At 37.4% G+C, this 21944-nt stretch overlaps 1 protein-coding gene across 2 annotated transcripts; it reads left to right on the forward strand.

The window, feature by feature from the left end:
- The first annotated feature begins 699 nt into the window (after positions 1 to 699).
- On the forward strand, positions 700 to 8873 carry LOC116161579 (protein I'm not dead yet-like). 2 transcript variants are annotated; one of them, XM_031474969.1, is made up of 4 exons: positions 700 to 856; positions 6695 to 7397; positions 7555 to 7901; positions 7951 to 8873. In XM_031474969.1, the coding sequence occupies exons 2-4, from the start codon at positions 6710 to 6712 to the stop codon at positions 8605 to 8607; spliced, it is 1692 nt and encodes a 563-aa protein (XP_031330829.1). In that variant the 5' UTR covers positions 700 to 856; positions 6695 to 6709; the 3' UTR covers positions 8608 to 8873. The 2 variants fall into 2 exon arrangements, with proteins under 2 accessions (XP_031330829.1, XP_031330830.1); XM_031474970.1 differs by lacking the exon at positions 700 to 856 and adding an exon at positions 892 to 1085.
- The last annotated feature ends 13071 nt before the right edge of the window (positions 8874 to 21944 follow it).

Raw genomic sequence — 21944 nt, forward strand, 5'->3', positions numbered from 1 at the left:
GGTAAAAAAGTTATCAGACCCAACCTCATTTTTCAAATAGAGCACCCTATGTCTTTCAATGTAAAAAGATAACATTAAATTCTGTTTTCAATAATGTGCATAATATTTAAAAAAATTCAAAAAAGGTACAAAAAAAAGGTTCAGGTGCTTTAAATTTAAATTTTTGAATTTTTAGTGTAATTTTTGGGAAAGGACCATTTGATATGCCATTTTCAAAAACGAGGTTAGGTCCGATAACTTTTTCACCTGATCCCGTATACTTATATTTTGAAAACGGCAATAGTTAGTAAGTAAGTGTGAAGTTCTACTATGTCATCCGAAATATTTAAATTACTTATTAACGCGATTAATAGCAATAATTATCGGAAAATCAACACAAACACACACAAATTTTTGACTGTTGACACTGGGAGTGTGAAGTTATAATGTCAACTCAAAGATTTGATTAACTCGTTAACACCAAATTTTGGTGCAAGATCATTTGGAATATGTCACTACACTCTGTAGTGTGATGTTGGGGGGGGGGGGGGACGGGTGAATCTGTCTAACTTTCCCCCCCCCCCCCCCTCACAAGTTTTTTAGGGGACGAAATTAGCAATGGCGATGAAGTAATAAAGCGATGTCACTGGAATGATGAATATTAATGAGTGTGATAATTTTTAAAACGGTCGAGGGGGGGTATGTACCGGTCGACCGTGCGCGCGTTACGAAAATACTTTCAGTAGTAGATACCAAATCGGCGTAGTCGGTGGGAAGTGATCGGTACCTAGGCGATAGTTTGTTGCACACGTGCAGAAATTATGAAAGGCGAACTCTGCTAACGTCTGGATTAATTTATTGTTGAATACAGCGTAAGGTAATTGTCCACAGTCTATTTTAATTAATTGTGTAGTCAGGCACGTTTTGAGACGGGGAGGAAGTGAGTATGGGGGGCATAGTCCACGTTTTTCAATCGGGTGATAAATGAGTTTATTGTTCGACGGGGCATTCGAACGGTTAATAACCGACCCGCATTGGAACTATTGTAATTTAGTTTGCTTTGTTTGGAAAAAGAGAAGATTGGGGTGCGACGCGTTTGGTGCAGGGTGAGTGAACTCGGCGATGTCTCGCTTGCGTTTCCCTTAATTAGATCAGCACAGAACCAGAACAAGGTGGATTTTATGTTCTGATTGTGGTTTGTGCAATCCGTACAAAGGTCCCCCGCTTTCGCTAATCTCGACTGTAAAAGAAATTATTAATAAAAAGGGGCTCGTCCGCTATACGTCACGTGACGTAGTCGTTACGCACCGTGACACACTTTAATCTACACAGCAGCCCATGTTTTTCAATCCCACGTGCGCGTGCGAACTCGAAAAAATTAGTCTGGGCTATTATTAGAATTTCGAATGCCTATAATTAAGATAGCGGCGAGTTTCCCAATTTCTCTGGGAAAAATACTAATTACGTACTTAATCCTAGTGTAAATAATCTCGGATTTACGACAGCTGATAATTTTTTTGTACCGTCGCCCGTTTCGAGACAATAGACCACATAGGAATTGTTTGTTAATGTTAGGGGCGCATTTTACATGGCGGAAGGGAGGTGGGGCAAATTTCTTCTTAGACAAGGGGAGGGTGGCTTGACCGTCCTTTGATCAATTTAATGTGGACAAGTTCATTCCACTCTTGAATCAGATCTAATTAACCTTAATTTTGATTTCCATTACTATTATAAATCATTCAACACGTGCGCGCACTAGTGTTTGAATTGTGGGAGGAAACAGCACCTTGAACCGGCATGCTCATAATGTAAGCTGTAGAATCCATAATTTCAAACAGTTCCAAGATTGGGCTACTAGTTCAAAAGTTACAGCCCTTTGAATTTTTTAGCGCATTTTTGCAAATTTATTTGTAAAAAGTAGCTTTTAATCTCACTTTGGCTGGCTGGTTGGCTGGCTGGCAGCAAATGTGGGCGCGTAGAAGAACTCTTGTAGAAAGGCAACGGGTGTACGTGTATCTACGGGGCCGTGAAATTTGTCAACCTTAGGGACATGGCTACATGATGTGGGGTTGGCGACATCTGGGCGTCATCCTCGAGCGTAGTATACTAACGTGAAGGTTTTTCAGTTTTTTCCTATCTTCTATTACAGTTTTGGTCCGATTCTTTTCAAATTGGTGTCGTCGGAATTTTGTTTTTTGTCATAGGGGCGAAATTAACGACCTTTTGCGAGGCGCGCGCGCGCGTCTTCGAGAAGTAGTCAACTTCGGGCGCCTTTTATCTTCCGTTACGAACTCACGCGGTTTAACGTTTCGTAAATCTCGAATCGCTGTCTCTCTTTCTCGTGCCGCCAATAGAAGTGAATTGCGAGTGAACGGGACGTCGGAAGATGGGTACCGTCAAAGGGAATGTGGTAGCCCGCGACACGATCTTACTGATGGTGGAGTCAAATCTTCAAACGCGAATTGGGGGTGAACGGGACGTCGGAAGGGGGTACCGTCAAAGGGAATGTGGTAGCCCCCGACACGATCTTACTGATGGTGGAGTCAAAACTTTAAAAGCGAATTGCGGGTGCACGCGGAAAGTGGGAAGCGGTTAGTGAATGTAGTAGCCTTTGACAAGATCTGTTATTGATGGTTGAGTCGAAAGTGGCTAATAGAATACTGATCTGCCACACAAAAATGCGCTGAAGTCCCTTCGATCTCAAACGAGGACTTTGATAATTTTTTTCGAAATTGGTTTCTAGTCTATAACTTTTGATTGAGAAGTCTGATCGAAAAAGTACGAATTGTTTTGGATTCTACGCACCAAATTTAATAAGAAAAAGTGTTTTCCCGAGAAATTTTGGTGCAGTCGATTTTTTGTAAAAAAGGAAGGTCATACACTGCCATTTTTTGAGGCCCTCAAAAAAAATTGTCCAGGTCGACCCGGAAAAAAATTTCTTATAGAATGTGACCTGTAGAATCCATAATTTCAAACAGTTCCAAGATTGGGCTACTAGTTCAAAAGTTACAGCCCTTTGAATTTTTTTTCGAAATTTGTTTCTAGTCTATAACTTTTGATTGAGAAGTCTGATCGAAAAAGTACGAATTGTTTTGGATTCTACGCACCAAAATTAATAAGAAAGTGTTTTCCCGAGAAATTTTGGTGCAGTCGATTTTTGGTAAAAAAGGAAGGTTATACACTGCCTTTTTTGAGCCCCGAAAAAAAAATTGTCTCAGACCGACCCGAAAAAAAATTTTCTTATAGAATGTGGCCTGTAGAATCCATAATTTCAAACAGTTCCAAGATTGGGCTACTAGTTCAAAAGTTACAGCCCTTTGAATTTTCTTTCGAAATTGGTTTTCTAGTCTATAACTTTTGATTGAGAAGTCTGATCGAAAAAGTACGAATTGTTTTGGATTCTACGCACCAAAATTAATAAGAAAAAGTGTTTTCGCGAGAAATTTTGCTACAGTCGATTTTTGGTAAAAAAAGGAAGGTTATACACTGCCTTTTTTTGAGGCCAGAAAAAAAATTGTCTCAGATCGACCCGGAAAAAAAAATGTTCTTATAGAATGTGGCCTATAGAATCCATAATTTCAAACAGTTCCAAGATTGGGCTACTAGTTCAAAAGTTACAGCCCTTTGAATTTTTTTCGAAATTGGTTTCTAGTCTATAACTTTTGATTGAGAGGTCTGATCGAAAAAGTACGAATTGTTTTGGATTCTACGCACCCAAATTAATAAGAAAAAGTGTTTTCCCGAGAAATTTTGGTGTAGTCGATTTTTGGTAAAAAATACACTGCCATTTTTTGAGCCCCGAAAAAAAAATTGTCTCAGATCGATCCGGAAAAAAATTTTCTTATAGAATGTGGCCTGTAGAATCCATAATTTCAAACAGTTCCAAGATTGGGCTACTAGTTCAAAAGTTACAGCCCTTTGAATTTTCTTTCGAAAATGGTTTCTAGTCTACAACTTTTGATTGAGAAGTCTAATCGAAAAAGTACGAATTGTTTTGGATTCTACGCACCAAAATTAATAAGAAAAAGTGTTTTCCCGAGAATTTTTGGTGTAGTCGATTTTTGGTAAAAAAGGAAGGTAAAACACTGCCTTTTTTTGAGCCCCGAAGAAAAAATTGTCTCAGATCGACCCGGAAAAAGAATTTTCTTATAGAATGTGGCCTGTAGAATCCATAATTTCAAACAGTTCCAAGATTGGGCTACTAGTTCAAAAGTTACAGCCCTTTGAAATTTTTTTCGAAATTGGTTTCTAGTCTATAACTTTTGATTGAGAAGTCTGATCGAAAAAGTACGAATTGATTTGGATTCTACGCACCCAAATTAATAAGAAAAAGTTTTTTCCCGAGAAATTTTGGTGTAGTCGATTTTTGGTAAAAAAGGAAGGTTATACACTGCCTTTTTTGAGCCCCGAAAAAAAAATTGTCTCAGATCGATCCGGAAAAAAAAATTTTCTTATAGAATGTGGCCTGTAGAATCCATAATTTCAAACAGTTCCAAGATTGGGCTACTAGTTCAAAAGTTACAGCCCTTTGAATTTTTTTCGAAATTGGTTTCTAGTCTATAACTTTTGATTGAGAAGTCTGATCGAAAAAGTACGAATTGTTTTGGATTCTACGCACAAAAATTAATAAGAAAAAGTGTTTTCCCGAGAAATTTTGGTGCAGTCGATTTTTGGTAAAAAAGGAAGGTTATACACTGCCTTTTTTTGAACCGCGAAAAAAAAATTGTCTCAGATCGACCCGAAAAAAAATTTTCTTATAGAATGTGGCCTGTAGAATCCATAATTTCAAACAGTTCCAAGATTGGGCTACTAGTTCAAAAGTTACAGCCCTTTGAATTTTCTTTCGAAATTGGTTTCTAGTCTATAACTTTTGATTGAGAAGTCTGATCGAAAAAGTACGAATTGTTTTGGATTCTACGCACCCAAAATTAATAAGAAAAAGTGTTTTCCCGAGAAATTTTGGTGCAGTCGATTTTTTGGTAAAAAAGGAAGGTTATACACTGCCATTTTTTGAGCCCCGAAAAAAAAATTGTCTCAGATCGACCCGGAAAAAAATTTTCTTATAGAATGTGAGCATAACTTATATGTTATTCCGTTATTCTAATGAAACGCATAAGAGAAACCAGTTTCCCTCAAGCTGCTTGTAAGGGAACGAGTTTTCTTTGGGCTGATTAAAACGAGTTTTTGTAAAAGAATTTTCCGCTCTGACTTTTCACGGGCGCAATTTATCTGATCACTTTTAGTGAGTTCGGCGACGAATTTTTTAAAGGTACAAATTTACTAGGACCGAATTTTCATGGGTGCAATTTTTCCGATCACTTTTAGTAGAGTTCGGGGGCAAATTTTGTAAAGGTGCAAATTCACTTGCAGTGAATTTTCATGGGTACAATTTTTTTATCACTTAGTCAAGTTCGGGGGTGAATTTTTTAAAGGTACAAATTCACCAGGAGTGAATTATCTTGGGTGCCATTTTTTCTGGTCACTTTTAGTCGAGTTCGGGGGAAATTTTGTGAAGGTATAAATTCACTAGGAGCGAATTTTCATGGGTGTAATTTTTCTGATCACTTTTTGTAGAGGTCGGGAGTGAATTTTTAAGGAATTTTGTTAAGGTACGAATTCACTTGGAGCGAATTTTCATGGGTGCAATTTTTCCGATCACTTTTAGTCTAGTTCGGGGGCGAATTTTGAAGGAATTTTGTTAAGATACAAATTCACTAGGAGGGAATTTTCATGGGTGCATTTTTTGGATCATTTTTAGTCGAGTTCGGGGCTGAATTTTTTTAAAGGTGCAAATGCACTAGGAGTGAATTTTCATGGGCGCAATTTATCTGATCACTTTTAGTGAGTTCGGCGACGAATTTTTTAAAGGTACAAATTTACTAGGATCGGGTTTTATCACTTTTAGTCGAATTCGAGGGCGAATTTTCAAGGAATTTTGTTAAGGTACAAACGAGTACAAATCCATTTGGAGCGAATTTTCGTGGGTGCAATTTTTCCGATCACTTTTAGTCGAGTTTTGGGTCGAATATTGAAGGAATTTTGTTAAGGTACAAATTCACTGGGAGTGAATTTTCATGGGTGCAATTTTTCTGATTACTTTTAGTCGAGTTTTGGGTCGAATTTTTAAGGAATTTTGTTAAGGTACAAATTCACTGAGAGGGAATTTTCTTCGGTGCAATTTTTCTGATCACTTTTTGTCCAGTTTGGGGGGGGGGGGGGGGGGGGGGGGGATTATTAAGGAATTTTGTTAAGGTTCACTTGGGGCGCAATTTTTCTGATCACTTTTAGTCGAGTTCGGGGGAGATTTTTTTTTTTAATTCACTAGGAGCGAATTTTTTGATAAAGGAGTTAATGTTAGCTAATTTTCCGTTACGAATTTTTTGGGCCATTTATCCACGACTTTGGGTGCGAATTTTCCAGGGTACGAATTTACTAGGAGCGAATTTCTTTATAAGGGTATTCTGTCTTGAACGAGGTCATAGTTTAAAATAGCAGGCAGGGTATGATTCACCCCATCCAAGCGTGCTAGAGCATTACAAATTAACTGGCAAATCGAACTATAGCAACGTTGCCTCCGCAATCAAGTCCGTTGTCCCTGTTGGCGGCGCCCGATTTTTAACATTTTCATTATTCGGTACAAAAAAGTCAAATGCAGGTAGAATAAGATGTGTGCTGTTTTGTTTATGACTACGAATAATCATACTTTCAATTCCAGTCAGAATCCGACACAATGACGAGCAAACTGGTGTTACTCCGGGAGGCGTTGGCCATCTACTGGCGGACCCTCTTCATCGTGTTCTTCCCCCTAATCCTCCTACCGGTCTTCATAATGCACAACACGCCCGACATGCGCTGCCTTTACGTCGTAATCGTAATGGCCGGCTTCTGGGTGACCGAGTGTCTGCCGTTACCGGTGACCGCTTTAATTCCGATGGTGCTCTTTCCCCTGATGGGTATACTCGACTCGGAGGCGACCTCCCTGGCCTACCTGAAGGAGACGAACATGATGTTCATCGGCGGCCTAATAATCGCCATCGCCGTCGAGCACTGCAACCTCCACCGACGCCTCGCGTTGGCCACGATCCTGCTCGTCGGGTGCAGTCCGAGACGGTTGCACTTCGGCCTGATCACGGTCACGATGTTCGTCTCGATGTGGATCTCGAACACGGCGGCCGTCGCGATGATGTGCCCGATCATCGACGCCACCCTCAAGGAACTGGAAAGTCAGGGTATCGGTAAGATGTACATTCATCCGGAGAACGAAAACGAGGACGAGCCCACCGAAACGAAACCGAAGCCCGACGAGAAATTGCAGCCGAGCAAAGTTACCATCAGCTATTTCCTAGGGGTGGCCTATGCTTCCACAATTGGCGGCCTTGGTACTATTGTAGGAAGTGGGACTAATCTCACTTTTAAAGGTGAGTAGGTTATTTTTGAAACACCCTGTGCATATGTGTACAAGTCCATTGACATTTGTCACGTTGTGTTACTGTCGTCAGGAGACTCAAAAATTTTTTAAACACCCTGTATTTTTTATTTCACAGTTTTTGAAAATGCAAACGGAAATATTTTCAGGAATCTACGAGCGATTCTTCAGCGAAAGCGAGGGCCTAATCTTCACGCACTGGATATTTCTGAACGTGCCAATTATGCTAATAACAATGGCGCTGACGTGGCTGTGGCTCCAAGTCTTTTACTTGGGACTGTTCAGGCCGAAATCGAAGGACGCGCAGTGCATACGCGTCGGCAAGCAGGGCGAGTACGTCGCGCAGAAGGTGATCCGTCAGAAAATGGTCGAGATGGGCCCGATGACATTCCACGAAATTTCCGTCGCGATCCTCTTCGGCATCGCCGTCCTCTTGTGGTTCTTCCGACAGCCCCAGTTCATTCGGGGATGGCCTACGCTTATCACCAACACTAAGGTATTTATTACGTTTGCTTCTCCCCCACTTAACTAAGCCTTAAATCCAGGTGAAAGATGCCACCGCCGCTATGATCGTGGTGATGCTGCTGTTTATACTGCCATCGAAGTCGGACTTCGTCAACATCTTCAGGCGTAACAAGAACGCGAGACCGACCGAGCCGTCGCCTCCCTTAGTCACCTGGAAGGTGGTCCAACAGAAGCTACCCTGGGGCATTATCTTTCTGCTGGGCGGCGCGTTCGCCTTGGCCGAAGGCTCGCAGCAAACAAAAATGGGCAAACTCGTCGCCTCGCAGCTCGGCGGCCTGCGCGTGCTCGGCAAGTTCGGAACAATGGCCGTTTCGACGCTTCTCGCCTCGATCCTAACCGAATTCTCCAGCAACGTCGCCGTCGCCAACGTCATACTGCAGGTGCTCGCCGAACTCTCGCGGGACATAGGCGTGCACCCGCTCTACCTGATGATGCCCGCCGGTCTGGCGTGCTCGCACGCCTTCTGTCTGCCCGTCGGCACGCCGCCGAACGCGATCGCATCCGCCGCATGCAATATTCCAACCAAACAAATGATAATCGTCGGCATAGGCGTTAACATAATCGCATTTGTCGTTTTACTAGTTATATTTCCGCTACTCGCCCCGGTCGTCTACACGGACCTGGGCGAATTTCCGCAGTGGGCCTGGGACAACACCACCAATCACACCAGGACATAGAACAAATTAGTTAAGTTAATTATTTAATATTTTTCATTAACGCCTCATTACATAAACTCCATGGTCCAATAATTGAAGTTGATTGGTTCATTCAGGTGATCTGTATATAAAACTCCCACGTTGTTGTACTTACATATCTGTAGATGAAGCTCAACGTAGATTTAAGGAAATGTACAGATACTGTTAGTATTCTATATATATTTTTTGAACAATTTTGTAACGTTAAATGACTATTTTATTACAAAATAAACTTCATTTATACATTTTTTTATCTCTGGTCACCTCGATAAGACCCCTGTCACACCCACACAGAAGACGATACACTATCTAATTGTAGATATGGTGAAACAAAGGAAACTCTATCCCTGATATAGCTATCCACGGATCGATGATACCACGTCGCCCAAGCCCCAATAATGACAACATAGGATCTTTAAGCTGGTTAATGGGAAGTCAACGGTTCAAATGATAGAGATAAAACCGCAAGGGGGGCATATGCAGGTACAGAAAGATGCCATTTGCGCTGAAAAACGCACCGCCAAGTTCCATGGATAACTGGACGTGATAAAAAACATTCTATTTCGTGTATTCAATCAAAATGTTATATTTATACTGCCAAATTCTGATGAACTTGCAGGAGCGAGACTAGTCTTGGATTTTTTAGTTGTCAAGTATTACACTTGGATTCGTTATTTTAAAGAGATATCTGGTGCGCACCTTTCTGAGGTAGCAAAAGCATCCGGCAGCAAAATAAAACGTGCCACTAATTAGACAAAACGACCATAACCGATGAGAGCGTAGCCTCCCTGCCCGCAAACGTTTAAAAGCAAAGCTCCGAACTCGAACTTATACAATACAACAATTCAAAGGAACTTACTTTTATGGATGCGTTGAAATTTTCACTAACTGTCAATTTTTGATTAATAAATTGCTTTTTACCACAAATCTGGCGCAACGGAATGTTTTGCACCTTGGACCCCGAACGATTTCGTAGTAAGAATTTATTAAAGCGCACATAATCCAAATATGGACAGCAATCACGTGTATCAATCGCTTTCAAACAAGCAAAAATTAACCTAAATATGTCTCTTAATACATAACAATAATAATAAAAATCAATAAACGAAATTATAATAATAATAGTCATTTATTGAGGAAAACAAAAATCATCAATCTAAAACAACATGTAACCTTCAAAAGGGCAATTTCAGAGCCCTTTTCCATGATAAAAGAATTGTGGGAAAGTATATACAATTGAATAAATAGAATAAGATGGTTTGATCCCGAGGTGGTTACGTGGGGCATTTTGCGATCCAAAAGGCATCCATGCCCATTTCGGGACGCCTACCGACGTATACACTAGCAATAAATTGCAACAAACATAATTCCTAAATTTAGTTATATATAATAATAGCCATTTATTGAGGAAAACAAAAAAAAACATAATCATCAATCTAAAAAAACATGTAACCCTCAAAAGGGCAATTTCAGTAGGAATTTCGCTCTCCCACCTTTTCAATCATAAAAGAATCGTGGGAAAGTATACAATTGAATAAATAGAATAAGATGGTTTGATCCAGAAGTGGTTACGTGGGGCATTTTGCGATCCAAAAGGCATCCATGCCCATTTCGGGACGCCTACCGACGTATACACTGCAAACAATTTGCAACAAACATAATTCCCAAATTTAATGATATATAATAATAGCATTCTCTAAAGTGTACGAAGTTATAATCAGTAAGCAAATAATCATGTTCATGGAGGCTGCAAACTTTTTGTTCAAGAACCAGTTCGGCTTTCGTAAAAATAAGAGTACCAACGATGCGCTAATTAATTTTGTGAATTACACCTTGGAGTGTTTCGAACGGGGACACCACACTTTAGCGATATTTCTTGATTTCACGAGAGCGTTTGATAATGTGTCACATAATATTTTACTAAAAAAGCTTGAAAAAGTGTTTCATTTTGATGGCAATAGCTTGGCCTTAATAGCTTCATACTTACATGATCGCATGCAGGCCGTTAAGGCTAATGGAACGGTATCTAATCTGCTAGCAATAAAAAGAGGTGTTCCACAAGGTTCTATTTTGGGACCTCTTTTATTTATTCATGTTTATTAACGATCTTGGACCAACGCTCTCTACTATTGGACAGTGTCTACAATACGCCGACGATACAACTGTTCTTACGAATGCAGGTGATTTGGAACGCTTAATCAACACATCTACCGCAGCACTTCAGATAGCCGATAATTGGTGCGCAGCAAACGAATTGTGTCTAAATCATACTAAAACAACGGAAATGGTTATGTCCTTGAGACCGCACAACTATGATAGAAATCCAGCTGAGTCTAAGTTCCTTGGAGTTTGGATTGATCCCAAACTAAGTTTCAACAAACATATAGATCAGTTAGCTGTAACAATAGGTCGCAATACCTTTGCATTATGAAGGTTATCTGACAACGTCTCTGTTCGTGTCTTAAGGGTCGCATAGCATTAATACAGTCACAGTTAATGTACTGCAACATTGTATGGGGGAATTGCTCACATTCAAATGGGATTTTTGCACTACAACGGAAGGCAATCAGAATCGTTGGCAACTTGGATTACAGAGAAGATTGCAGGGACATGTTTATCCAACTAAGAGCACTAACTGTTCCTTCATATATATTTTAAATTGCATCTTGTATGCCAGATCTCAATTGGACAATTATTCCTTAAGATCTGACATACACTCCCACAACACACGTTCGTCCACAGAAATTTATGTGAAATACTGTAGGCTACACAAAACATATATGAGTTTTCAAAACACTTCTGTCATACTTTTTAATAAATTACCTGTAAGTATAAGAAAATTATCAATCCTAAGCCTTAGGAAAATTCTTAAATGTGTATTAATTAAACATGCCTTTTATAGCGTAGCAGTATTTGAAAATTTAGAAGATTTAGATTTCAACAATATTGTGTGACTTCTGCAAATGTATATTTTTTTGTTACAAGTATGCAGTCAATATATATTATTATTATTATTATATTATTATTATTACATTGGCTTCCCCACAATCTTTTGAACGTCGTTTTTTTAGCAGGTGTCGAAGCTCTACTACAATAACTTCCTACAACAGTATCATCACTTGATGCCGGAGAAGATAGTTGTGTCAAACTCCCATCACATTGTAGTTCATATTCGCCTTCTATGAGTTCGCCTTGTTCGTCATCCAAAGTATCTAATTGATACGATGATGTAGACTGTCGAATGTTTAGGTGCTGGTTTAAAAAGGTCAGTTTCTCATAGTACCACAATGATGGAGTATAAATCTGAAATAAGAGTGCGTTTAAACATCTGAAGTACGTGTTGCAAAACAATTAACTTACATCCTCTTCTCCAGCACCACTACGGAAATTTGCTAGATACTTTCTCCGTTCAATTGCATAAGTGTTTCGAATGCCATTCCATTTCTTTTGAATTTCCACAGTTGTTGTGTTCGGTCGAATTGCATTGAGTGCCCTACAGACACGATCCAATGCCACTCCACGTCTTTGCTTGTTGTGGTAGTCCTTATGTTTCACAAAATACAAACACTCATTTTTTTCATACTGTTCAATTAACAATGATACTTGGTCATTTGTCCAAGACATATTGATTATCAGTGGCGACCACAAACCACTTTTCGTGCTGGCGACTGGCGTAAATTTTTAGGTTAAGTCAAACAGCTTAAAAGCGGTATTTTATAACTTCTGGTTTATGGGCATGCTTATAATAATAATAATAATAATAATGCTTTATTGCCCAAACAGAATAAATCCAATAACAGGACAAAATTAAATTAAATTCAAGTAGAGAGTGATAACTTAATAATATAATCTACACAAAAAAAAAATACTTAAATAATTTAAATCAAAATGAACACATATAGAGTAAGTAGATATCATAACCTGTGATTTACAATATAAAAAATATACGACCTTTAATTTGTAATTAACTGAATAATAGATTTAAGTTTCATACAAAAAATATCACTTGTATTCGAAATTAAATTGTAGTCTTTACACATTATGTCCAAAAAGTGACACGAATTGTTATAGAAATAGGACACGTCGTATTTTCTATCACATTTTGTAACAAAAATTTGTTGACATGAAAAATTCTGTATTATACGGTCACAATCCGTTGGGTCACAAATTTGATAACAAATATGATGTAAGAAATATTACCGTCTAAGACTAGCTTAAGAAATGTCAAGTGAATTCTACGTCCCCAATGCTTAAAGAAGCGCCTACGCATTTCCTTTTTCCAGTTTTTTGCAAAACTGTGTGAGGGCATTTAACTATTGGTGGATTATTGAGACCACCAAAATACCTAGTTTTTGTTCGATTTTTACCACTTTTACGCCCTCCAGATGTGCTTTGGACATGGTTATCATATTCACCGGTGTCAATTTCGCCATTTCCGCTCTCCATGATAAATTTCGCTTTACGGACAACACAAGTAGGTATATACTTTGTTTCACTGGTGCTGAACCTGACGTCATAAATGTGATTCTCTCTTCATTACATTTAAATCGATTGAGACAAAAAAATTACGTCATTAACGTAAGTCGTGACAAATAAACCAATTGATCTGTCATAATATCAATCCGTCAAACGATTTTCGTTATAGACAGATTTCCAGTGTTGATTAGGTAGTTTGTGTTAAAAGTGAAGTAAATATCATCAAAGTTAAAAACGCTTAGGCAAGTCGACAGTGCAGCAACGCCGTTAATAGACAAGTATTTTAAAAATTTTACCGCATAATGGTTCGATTCGCTCATATCGTGAATTTAGGTCATTCCCGTTACCATTAGGTAAATATGACGAACCGATACACAGAATGAAGATGTTCGCCAGAACACTTAGGTATTGAATTGATTTTATAGGTGAGAATGTTACACTCCGTTCCTTACACAGTAATCTTCAACGACTTGATGGCGTAGAAATATCTGGTACCTCTTTGTCCCGCAGTTTGAAGAAACTGAAATTCACGTGGCGGAGATGCACCGTCTCCAATAGATTATTTTTAATGGAACAGCCCTATGCAGTTCAAAGAAGACTACAATTTTTGAGAGACTTTAAACACAACGAAACTTCACTCTTTCCATTACGACCTGTGGTTTTAGACGAAACCTGGATATACAGTAAAGGGTCTTTTAGAAGAAGCTGGCAAGATGGTACTCTCAAAACAGTTAGAAAAAGAAGTAGTGAAGGGGTCCGGTATATACCTAATACTCCATGCAGGATCAGAAGATGGATTTGTGGTGTAGTGTCGCTTTTTGTCTTTTGTAGATACGATTTGAATATGAACATTTGAGAGTTTTTTCTTCACTACCTGTTTTCTTTCACAATTGCGTTTTTTTTTTAAATAAATCGGATCAGAAGATATTCAAGATCCTTATGCGAATATCTCGACTGTGTGGCAAAAGAACAGAAACTGTATGTATGCGTTGTTATTTCAATGAGCCAGTGGTATAATGACTACGCTTTATCTCAAATTTGTAAGATGTATAAATGCAAAAGGCTTACCGATAAACCATGGCCTATTCTACTTCTGCAAATGGCTAGTTAAGGGTCATTAAAATTCGCGCAACTTAACGCGTATTCTTCACATTGGTAGCATACTTAATTTCACATCAACATTATGTAAACAAAATATTAATTTACGAACTGCCTAAACAAACTTTAAGTTACAAATGTTCCTATGCGTTTTCTGTAACCATCATACACTTCATCTCAAAGAGTTTCGGATGCTCTGGCAGTATCCATTTGGATGTGCAAAGAATCGGTTACATGAGGTGATTACAAACGGTTGAAAAGGTTTAATTCATACCAACGGACTTCCTCTACATAAAATACATGACCATTTCGCCATTATAAAACCTAAGAACAGGAAAAAACCTATCAGAACCAGATGCCTTACAAGTGATTGTCAACTTGGGCGGTCTAATAATGATGAACGATAGTGACACCTTAATAAATAAGTTGAAACGTTAATGTGACAATATGTAAACCAACTACTAATTTACGACCTGCCTTAATTTTGCTATGACGTCAGATAGTGTGACGAAAGGTTCAGCACCCTTGAAACAAAGTATACAACGTTTATAGAACTGCAAATTGCATCTTGTTGAGTTTTGATAAATCCTGACGGTTTTGTTGAGTTTTGCAAAACCGTACATATTTTGAATGTTTATAACACGGTTTTTATTGCGTTTTGCTCTATTCTGTGTTCACGAACAGAAAGCTGGCATCAGAAAATACATATATGATAACATGCTCAGTTTTCACCAATTTTGCACTTTTGAGTTTTGAAAAAACGCTCCTCAATTGATTATAGAAAAGCTTGTTTGATTATAGTAGGGGAGCTAGCACGAAATCCACTGAACGAGATTGATCAAAATTTTAACCGATGGAGTTCCATTTTGCCATATCAGAGTATGCTAAAATCGATCGTCTGCCGCCTCAGGTCATACGACTTAAGGCGCTGCGGGTACTTCTTGTGGTACCAATTCTGAAAGGTTGTTTTTCGAGAAAATAAGTTATACACCAAATGAAAACGTTGATAATGGCTCTTAAAAAAATATTTAAAAAAATCGCGCACATTTGATAACTCCGTAAAAAAACAATTCTTAGTCGGTTTTTCACGAACTTTGTATGGATATAACTAGGTTACTGTTGGAAGAATGAAGCTGATTTTTTTTACAGACTAATGATAGGTACAGCCAATGATTATGAGAGTGTTTCTTTTTTAAATTTTTTCTCTAATTATAAGATATCTCATAATGTTAAGCTAATAAGATAATCTTGTAATTAGAGACAAAATTTAAAAACGAAACACCGTTAAGTCATTAGTAGTACCTATCATCAGTCTGTAAAAAAAATCAGCTTCATTCGTCTCACCGTAACCTAGTTATATCCGTAGAAAGTTCGTGAAAAACCGACTAAGAATTGTGTTTTTACGGAGTTATCAAATGCGCGGGATTTTTTTAAATATTTTTTTAAGAGCCATTATCAACGTTTTCATTTGGTATATAACTTATTTTTTCGAAAAACAACCTTTCAGAATTGGTACCGCAAGAAGTACCCGCAGCGCATTAAGTCGTATGACCTGAGGCGGCAGACGATCGATTTGAGCATACTCTGATAGGGCAAAATGGAACACCATCGGTTAAATTTTTGATCATTCTCGTTCAGTGGATTTCGTGTTAGCTCCCCTACTATTACCCTATAATTTACTAATCCGACAATTTTCAAATAGTTGCTGTAACGTTTGCGCAGTAAAAGTGGTGGTGGTACATCAGATCAACTACCGTAGCCGCTAGCACAATATTCCTTTCTTACTTCATCATGTCTGTTGTGAGCTGGTAGCTGCACAAGTTCGTCGATCGCGTTTAAAGTTATACCAACGAAACACGTAATTAGGTAAGACTTTTTAAATACTATACCTTTCCTACCTAAAGTTGTTATTTTTAAAAATATTGGTATTCGGTAAAAACGTGATAAAATACACGATTAACGTTAGCCTGTTATTGCAATCCGTTGTCGCCTTTTGACACTACTCGCATAATTAGTATGACGCGCTGTGGCTTTTTAAACCTTGTGGATATTATTAGACTTTGCCTAGAGATAATAATTGCAATGAATCAGTTGAATTATTATTTTAATGTTAACAGAAAAAACTCGTGGTTGATCCATACTCTAAATCGAGTGATGAACCATACAGAAAATAAACAACACACAGTTGTTTATTTCCTTAATTATAACACTTCGCTCGATTAATTTTGTGTTTTAATGCAATCTGTTTATCCCAATTAATGGTAAATATTCATAAATAAAAGTAAAGGATGAATGAGCGACTTTAACACTATTAAAGCGAATGGTATAAGGCGCATATTAATGAATCGAAAATGTTTAGATAAAATTGCACAGCCATGATTCATGAAACAGTTTCTCATGGCTACAGATTCGTGCCACTTGTAGCGTTTTGTTTTCAGTGTAGTAATACTAAATATCTATAGGGGAGGGTAGTACACTGTGAGACGGTATTAAATAAATTGCATGGAAAGCCTTATTAGATCAATTCATTTATTTTGAATAATGCAAAACATAAATACAACCACACTGCTAACAGATTACAGTTTTTTTTTGCAATAAAAAAATAAATATTAACCCTTAAATGTACCGGGTGATGATCGCTTGAATTTCGCGCGTAAGGTTTTAGTGATTTTTGCATTATTAAATTGACGGTTTGAATTTTGTTAGTAATTTTGTTCTGTCATGACTGCCATTTAAGAAACCAGTGTCGCTGTTAATTGTTATGTGCCATTTGCAGTTTATAACTTTTTCCATTTTGAACAATTTTTAGACTTGATGCCCTAAAATATGTAAGAAACGTGATTGTGGTAAAACAGAAACAGTATTTGTAGATTATAAATAAGTAAACGATTTACTAACAGCATGATGATACACCACTGCAATTAACCAACTGCATAATTTTTTTGATTTGCGGGAAATTCACTGTCATCACTTCTAATGAATCACCCGATATTTTAAAAAATCATGTCTGTCTCAGTGTGAACGATGTGTAGTATAATCTGAGACGCAGTATGGTAAGACAATACTTAACGAACGTTATATGTATGAAAAGATATTGGGAATTTAGTAAAGCTCGATGTCTTCCTTTTTGACTTCAAGCTAATAGGTTCCGGAAGTATAAATTCAATATCTTTGCTACTGACAGAATGCACAGCTGGCACAATTGGAAACACAAACCAGCCTCCAAGTTTCTGACTTTTTCTCATGTATGATATGTCATGCTCACCTTCCTCGTTCTTGTCAGATAAAAGCTCACCGACATAAAATATCTTATTAGGAAATTTCACCAAGGCAAAATCATCCTTTTTCCCAATTTTAAGGTAGTTAGGTTCAATTTCATCTTCTGGAATGCAGTCATCATTATCAGAAGATTCATCATCAAGTACCAAGTCGACCGCATCCCTTGAGTCAATACTCCAGTCATTTTCACAAGTCCTATTTATTTTTCTTTTCTTGCCCACAACTTTGTCAACCACAACTTTATTAACGTCAATTATTCCTAACTCATGTTTTAAATTTTTCGTAGTTTGGTGTAATTTTTGTTGCGCTCCGCTTTCAGCTTTCTGTTCTAATAATGTTTTTTCAGGGGTGTCAGTTATAATAGTGTTTAGTCCTTTGTCTCTTGGTTTTCCTAGGTGCAGCTTTGGGGTAACTTCTGATGGTTTCAGGAGTTATTGTAAATGATTTAAGTCGATAATTATGATTAAATGATCACAAAAAATTCGATATGTCGATCTTGGTATTCAAGTCTGCAAATTCGATTCCAAAAATTCCGTGGCTGCGTGTGATAGGAAAATGATTTTTAAGTAAAATTGTATTACAATCAATAAGTATTATTGCAAGTATCGTAACACCGACTTAAATCGTTATGTTTTTTTGTTATTTGTGACATTTTCAATTAACTACATGTGAAATTAGATCACTCACTAGTAGGCAGGAGACACTTTGTAACCCGAAGGCCCAATCTTCAAATGAGTATAACTTTTAATTGAATAGTTATTTTAAAAAACTGTTCGACAATTTTGTTCCTTAATTCATAAAGTATGTACACACCAAATTTCGTGTAATTCTCTCGATTTTCGTTGCCCGGCCAAGAATTGCAGTGGAACTTTTTTTTTTTGAAATTTCAAAAACTAATTTCAGATTCGTCATTTTCATGTTCAAAAACCCCCAGATACCAAATTTCGTCGAAATCAGAATTTTTTGCGAACCCCCAAGTAAAAACCGGATAAGGCATACCCGAAAACCTATTCAAAAACGTACCACCCATCTTTGTAAGTCTTATGGGTGCTGAGAAAAAAAAGAAGAAATTCAAACTTCACCATTTCTTTGGGGGTGGCTCTCAAACGAAACACGTTGGACCATCGGTTTATTTGGAAAAAGTGTTTGTCTTGATCCCCCCGTATCACCCAATTTTTTTTTGCATGCGGTCATGTAACACCCTGTATAAACAGCGAGCATTTGTTCTTCTTTTTCGGTGAATATCTGCCTATTGCCATAGTTTCTTACTTTTTGGACGTATCTAACTGAAGTCTGGAATTTGATACTACAAACTTCGCCAGCTTGTCTTATGGAAGAATGTTCGTCTATAACCAGCCTCACAGTCTTAGCCATGGCTTCCTTTGACGTGGCACCAATTTTTCTCTTCTTTTTTACACGAACCATTCCTAAAAATAGCATTATGTAGTGATAGTCCAGGCTATATATTTTTTTACAAGTTTTTCAGGTAGCTGGATTTTTCCGCGGGTGAAATCACGGGGGTTGAAAGTGGTGTTTTGCAAATTGTGGCAAAACTATTAATTTTAGACGAAAATGTTCAATGTAAAAGTTATAGAAATTAAAAAAATGAGCAACTTTTGTATCTACACTATTTTCACACAACCTCGAATTTTCCCAGAAAAACCGGAAAAACTGTTTTTTTCGGTTTTTATTCTTATTTTTGCGAAACAAAGTCATAGGGGTTTGAAACAGCTTGTTTTATGATTAAAAAAGAAGATAATTTTTTGGGCCCGTAAAGTTGAACCGTTTCCAAGATCTCCCGATTTCTGAAAAAACCACCTCTTTTTCAAGGGGATGAAAAATCTATTTTTTTTTCATCGTACAGAGATGCGCAGGGTAGCAAAATTTTTGGAAAGACTTATATTTTAATAAACAAAAATAAGATAATATTATTCCTATAGCAAAAATTAGAAAAAATCGCCAAAAACTGGAACAACAGTTTTAAGATATACACGGTTTTTGACACGATAAATCATCATATTGGATGTTAATAAAGATTTTTTCGAAATCTGTCTTCTTCCTTCTCTTTAATGTTTGCTTAAATATTCTCTTTTGTTATCTTATGCTCAACTGTTTTAGTTAAAACATCTTTATTATTTCTTTTTTCTGCATTTTTACCGCAATAAAAGCAATTCTAAATAAAATCGAATTATCTTGCTTCCTGATTCCTGAACAATTTGTTTTTGTTCACTGACTCTTCTTCCTGCCCGTTTTATAGCTGATGCAATTGCGTTGGGCCTGTTGATAAACTTGCAAAATCTGCAATAAGAACATTAGTTTTACCGGCCAAAGCAAATGATTTGAAATATAAACCTGGAATAAACTTCGTGAGAATTTTATTCAAAATTCCTGTAAATTAACGATCAACAGACCCAGGCGCAATCGCATCAGGTGTAAAACAGGCAGGAAGAAGAGTTAGTGAACAAAAACAAATTGTTCAGGAAGCAAAAGAATGCGATTCTACTTCGAATTGCTTTTATTGCGGTAAAAATGCAGAAAAAAGAAATAATAAAGACGTTTTAATTGAGGCAGTTGGGCACTGGGAAACAAAAGAAAATATTTTAGCAACATTAAAGAGGAGAGAGAAGACAGATTTCAAAAACTTTTTATCAGCGCGAATCCAATACGTTAATTTAGTTCAAAAAAAGTTATTTACCTACTGTCAAAAACGGTATATCTTAATACTGCTCCCCTGGTTTTTGCCGCTTTTCTTAAAATTTTTCTATTGGAATAATATTTTTTATTTTTGATTATTAAAATGTAAGTCTTTACGAAAATTTTGCTACTCCGCGCACCTCTGCACGATGAAAAAAAAATAGATTTTTTGTCCCCTTGAAAGAGAGGTGGTTTTTTTCAGAAATCGTGAGATCTTGGAAACGGTTCAACTTTACAGCCCCAAACAATTATCTTCTTTTTTATCATAAAACAAGCTGTTTCCTCCAAATTTCAAACCCCTTCGACTTTTTTTTCGCAAAAATAAGAATAAAAAACGAAAAAAACAGTTTTTCTGATTTTTCTAGTAAAATTCGAGGTTATGTGAAAATAATGCAGATACAAAAGTTGCTCATTTTTTTTTATCTCTATACATTGAACATTTTCGTCTAAAATTTTGCCACAATTTGCAAAACACCACTTTCCACCCCTTTCAACCCTCGGGATTTCACCCGCGGAAAAATTTAGCTGGTTTAATTATTTTTTCCCAATTTGTATTCATTTCACCTGCCTTAAAAACCCCGGTTTCGCGCGGTAACTAATTTTTTTTGAAAATAGATTATTTTAGAGCTCTTTAGCCTGGACTCTCAATGTGTACTACTAACTGCTGGATCGGTAAGGTAAGAAGGAACAAGAAACTTGGAATGTATTTATTTGAGGTTATAGAGCAGGGGTCGGCTACCGGCGGCCCGCACGCCGTTTCTTAATGGCCCGCGAAGTGTTTTAAATTTTACTAAATATATGGCCCGACTTTTACATTCGAATAATGTGAAAATGAACGGCAAAATTGCGACATGCATTAGAACGAACTTGAAGTATGAATCACTTCCATCCTAGAACAGCATTCAACTTTTTTTAATCTATCCCTTTTGCAAGTAGTAGTATTTTAATATTTTTTTGCTGTCGCTCCAACGCAAATTACTACATGAAAAATAACTATTTTGTACCAATTTAGGGCGCTAAAACTGTGAATTCGAATTTACATTTTCCGGGGGAGGACCCCTGGACCCCCCTTCCCTTTGGGGGGTACTCCGTACCCCCCTAACCCCCCCTGTGGCCCCTCACACGGATCACAACTACACATTCGCCCACACTTACCAAAAGGTTGCCGACCCCTGTTATAGAGCATGCATATACACATCATATGGAATATTCAAAGTTTTCAAAAATGTCGCCCATTTTTGTTTAAAAAATCTGAAACAAGAAGCTAAAGTATTTCACTGACCTTTGAATAATCACGCTTTTTAAATTTGAACTTCACAGGAACAAGATAAATGCACCACTGTTTCACCATGCACGGGTTGCTTGCTTAGCTACATTCACAGTATCTTGACACCTCTTTAAAAATGCGGGAATTTAAAAAATTTGCACTGTCTTACTGTGTCCATATTATTTATATTACATACCAAGGTAGAGAAGTATAATAATAATAATACACTTCTCTACCACGCGAAAACTTTAAATGGAATTATATCTGGCGTTTTGACTTGAAATTCTGGAATATCATTCAGGCAGTAGGGGAAAAATTAATAGTATGTACCTATATGATATACCATCCCAACGTGATATTCGGCGCCCCATCCACCCCCAATCTAAATTTGCATTTTTTAATACACAGGGTGTGGCACCTAAGATACCTCGGATCATAACTCCTTTACCATAAAAGATATCGAAAAAAGCTAAATTGTACACAATTACCGCTGGCATGTTTCTAA

Source organism: Photinus pyralis, unplaced genomic scaffold, assembly GCF_008802855.1.
Source record: "Photinus pyralis isolate 1611_PpyrPB1 unplaced genomic scaffold, Ppyr1.3 Ppyr1.4_LG10, whole genome shotgun sequence".
Lineage (NCBI taxonomy): Eukaryota > Metazoa > Arthropoda > Insecta > Coleoptera > Lampyridae > Photinus > Photinus pyralis.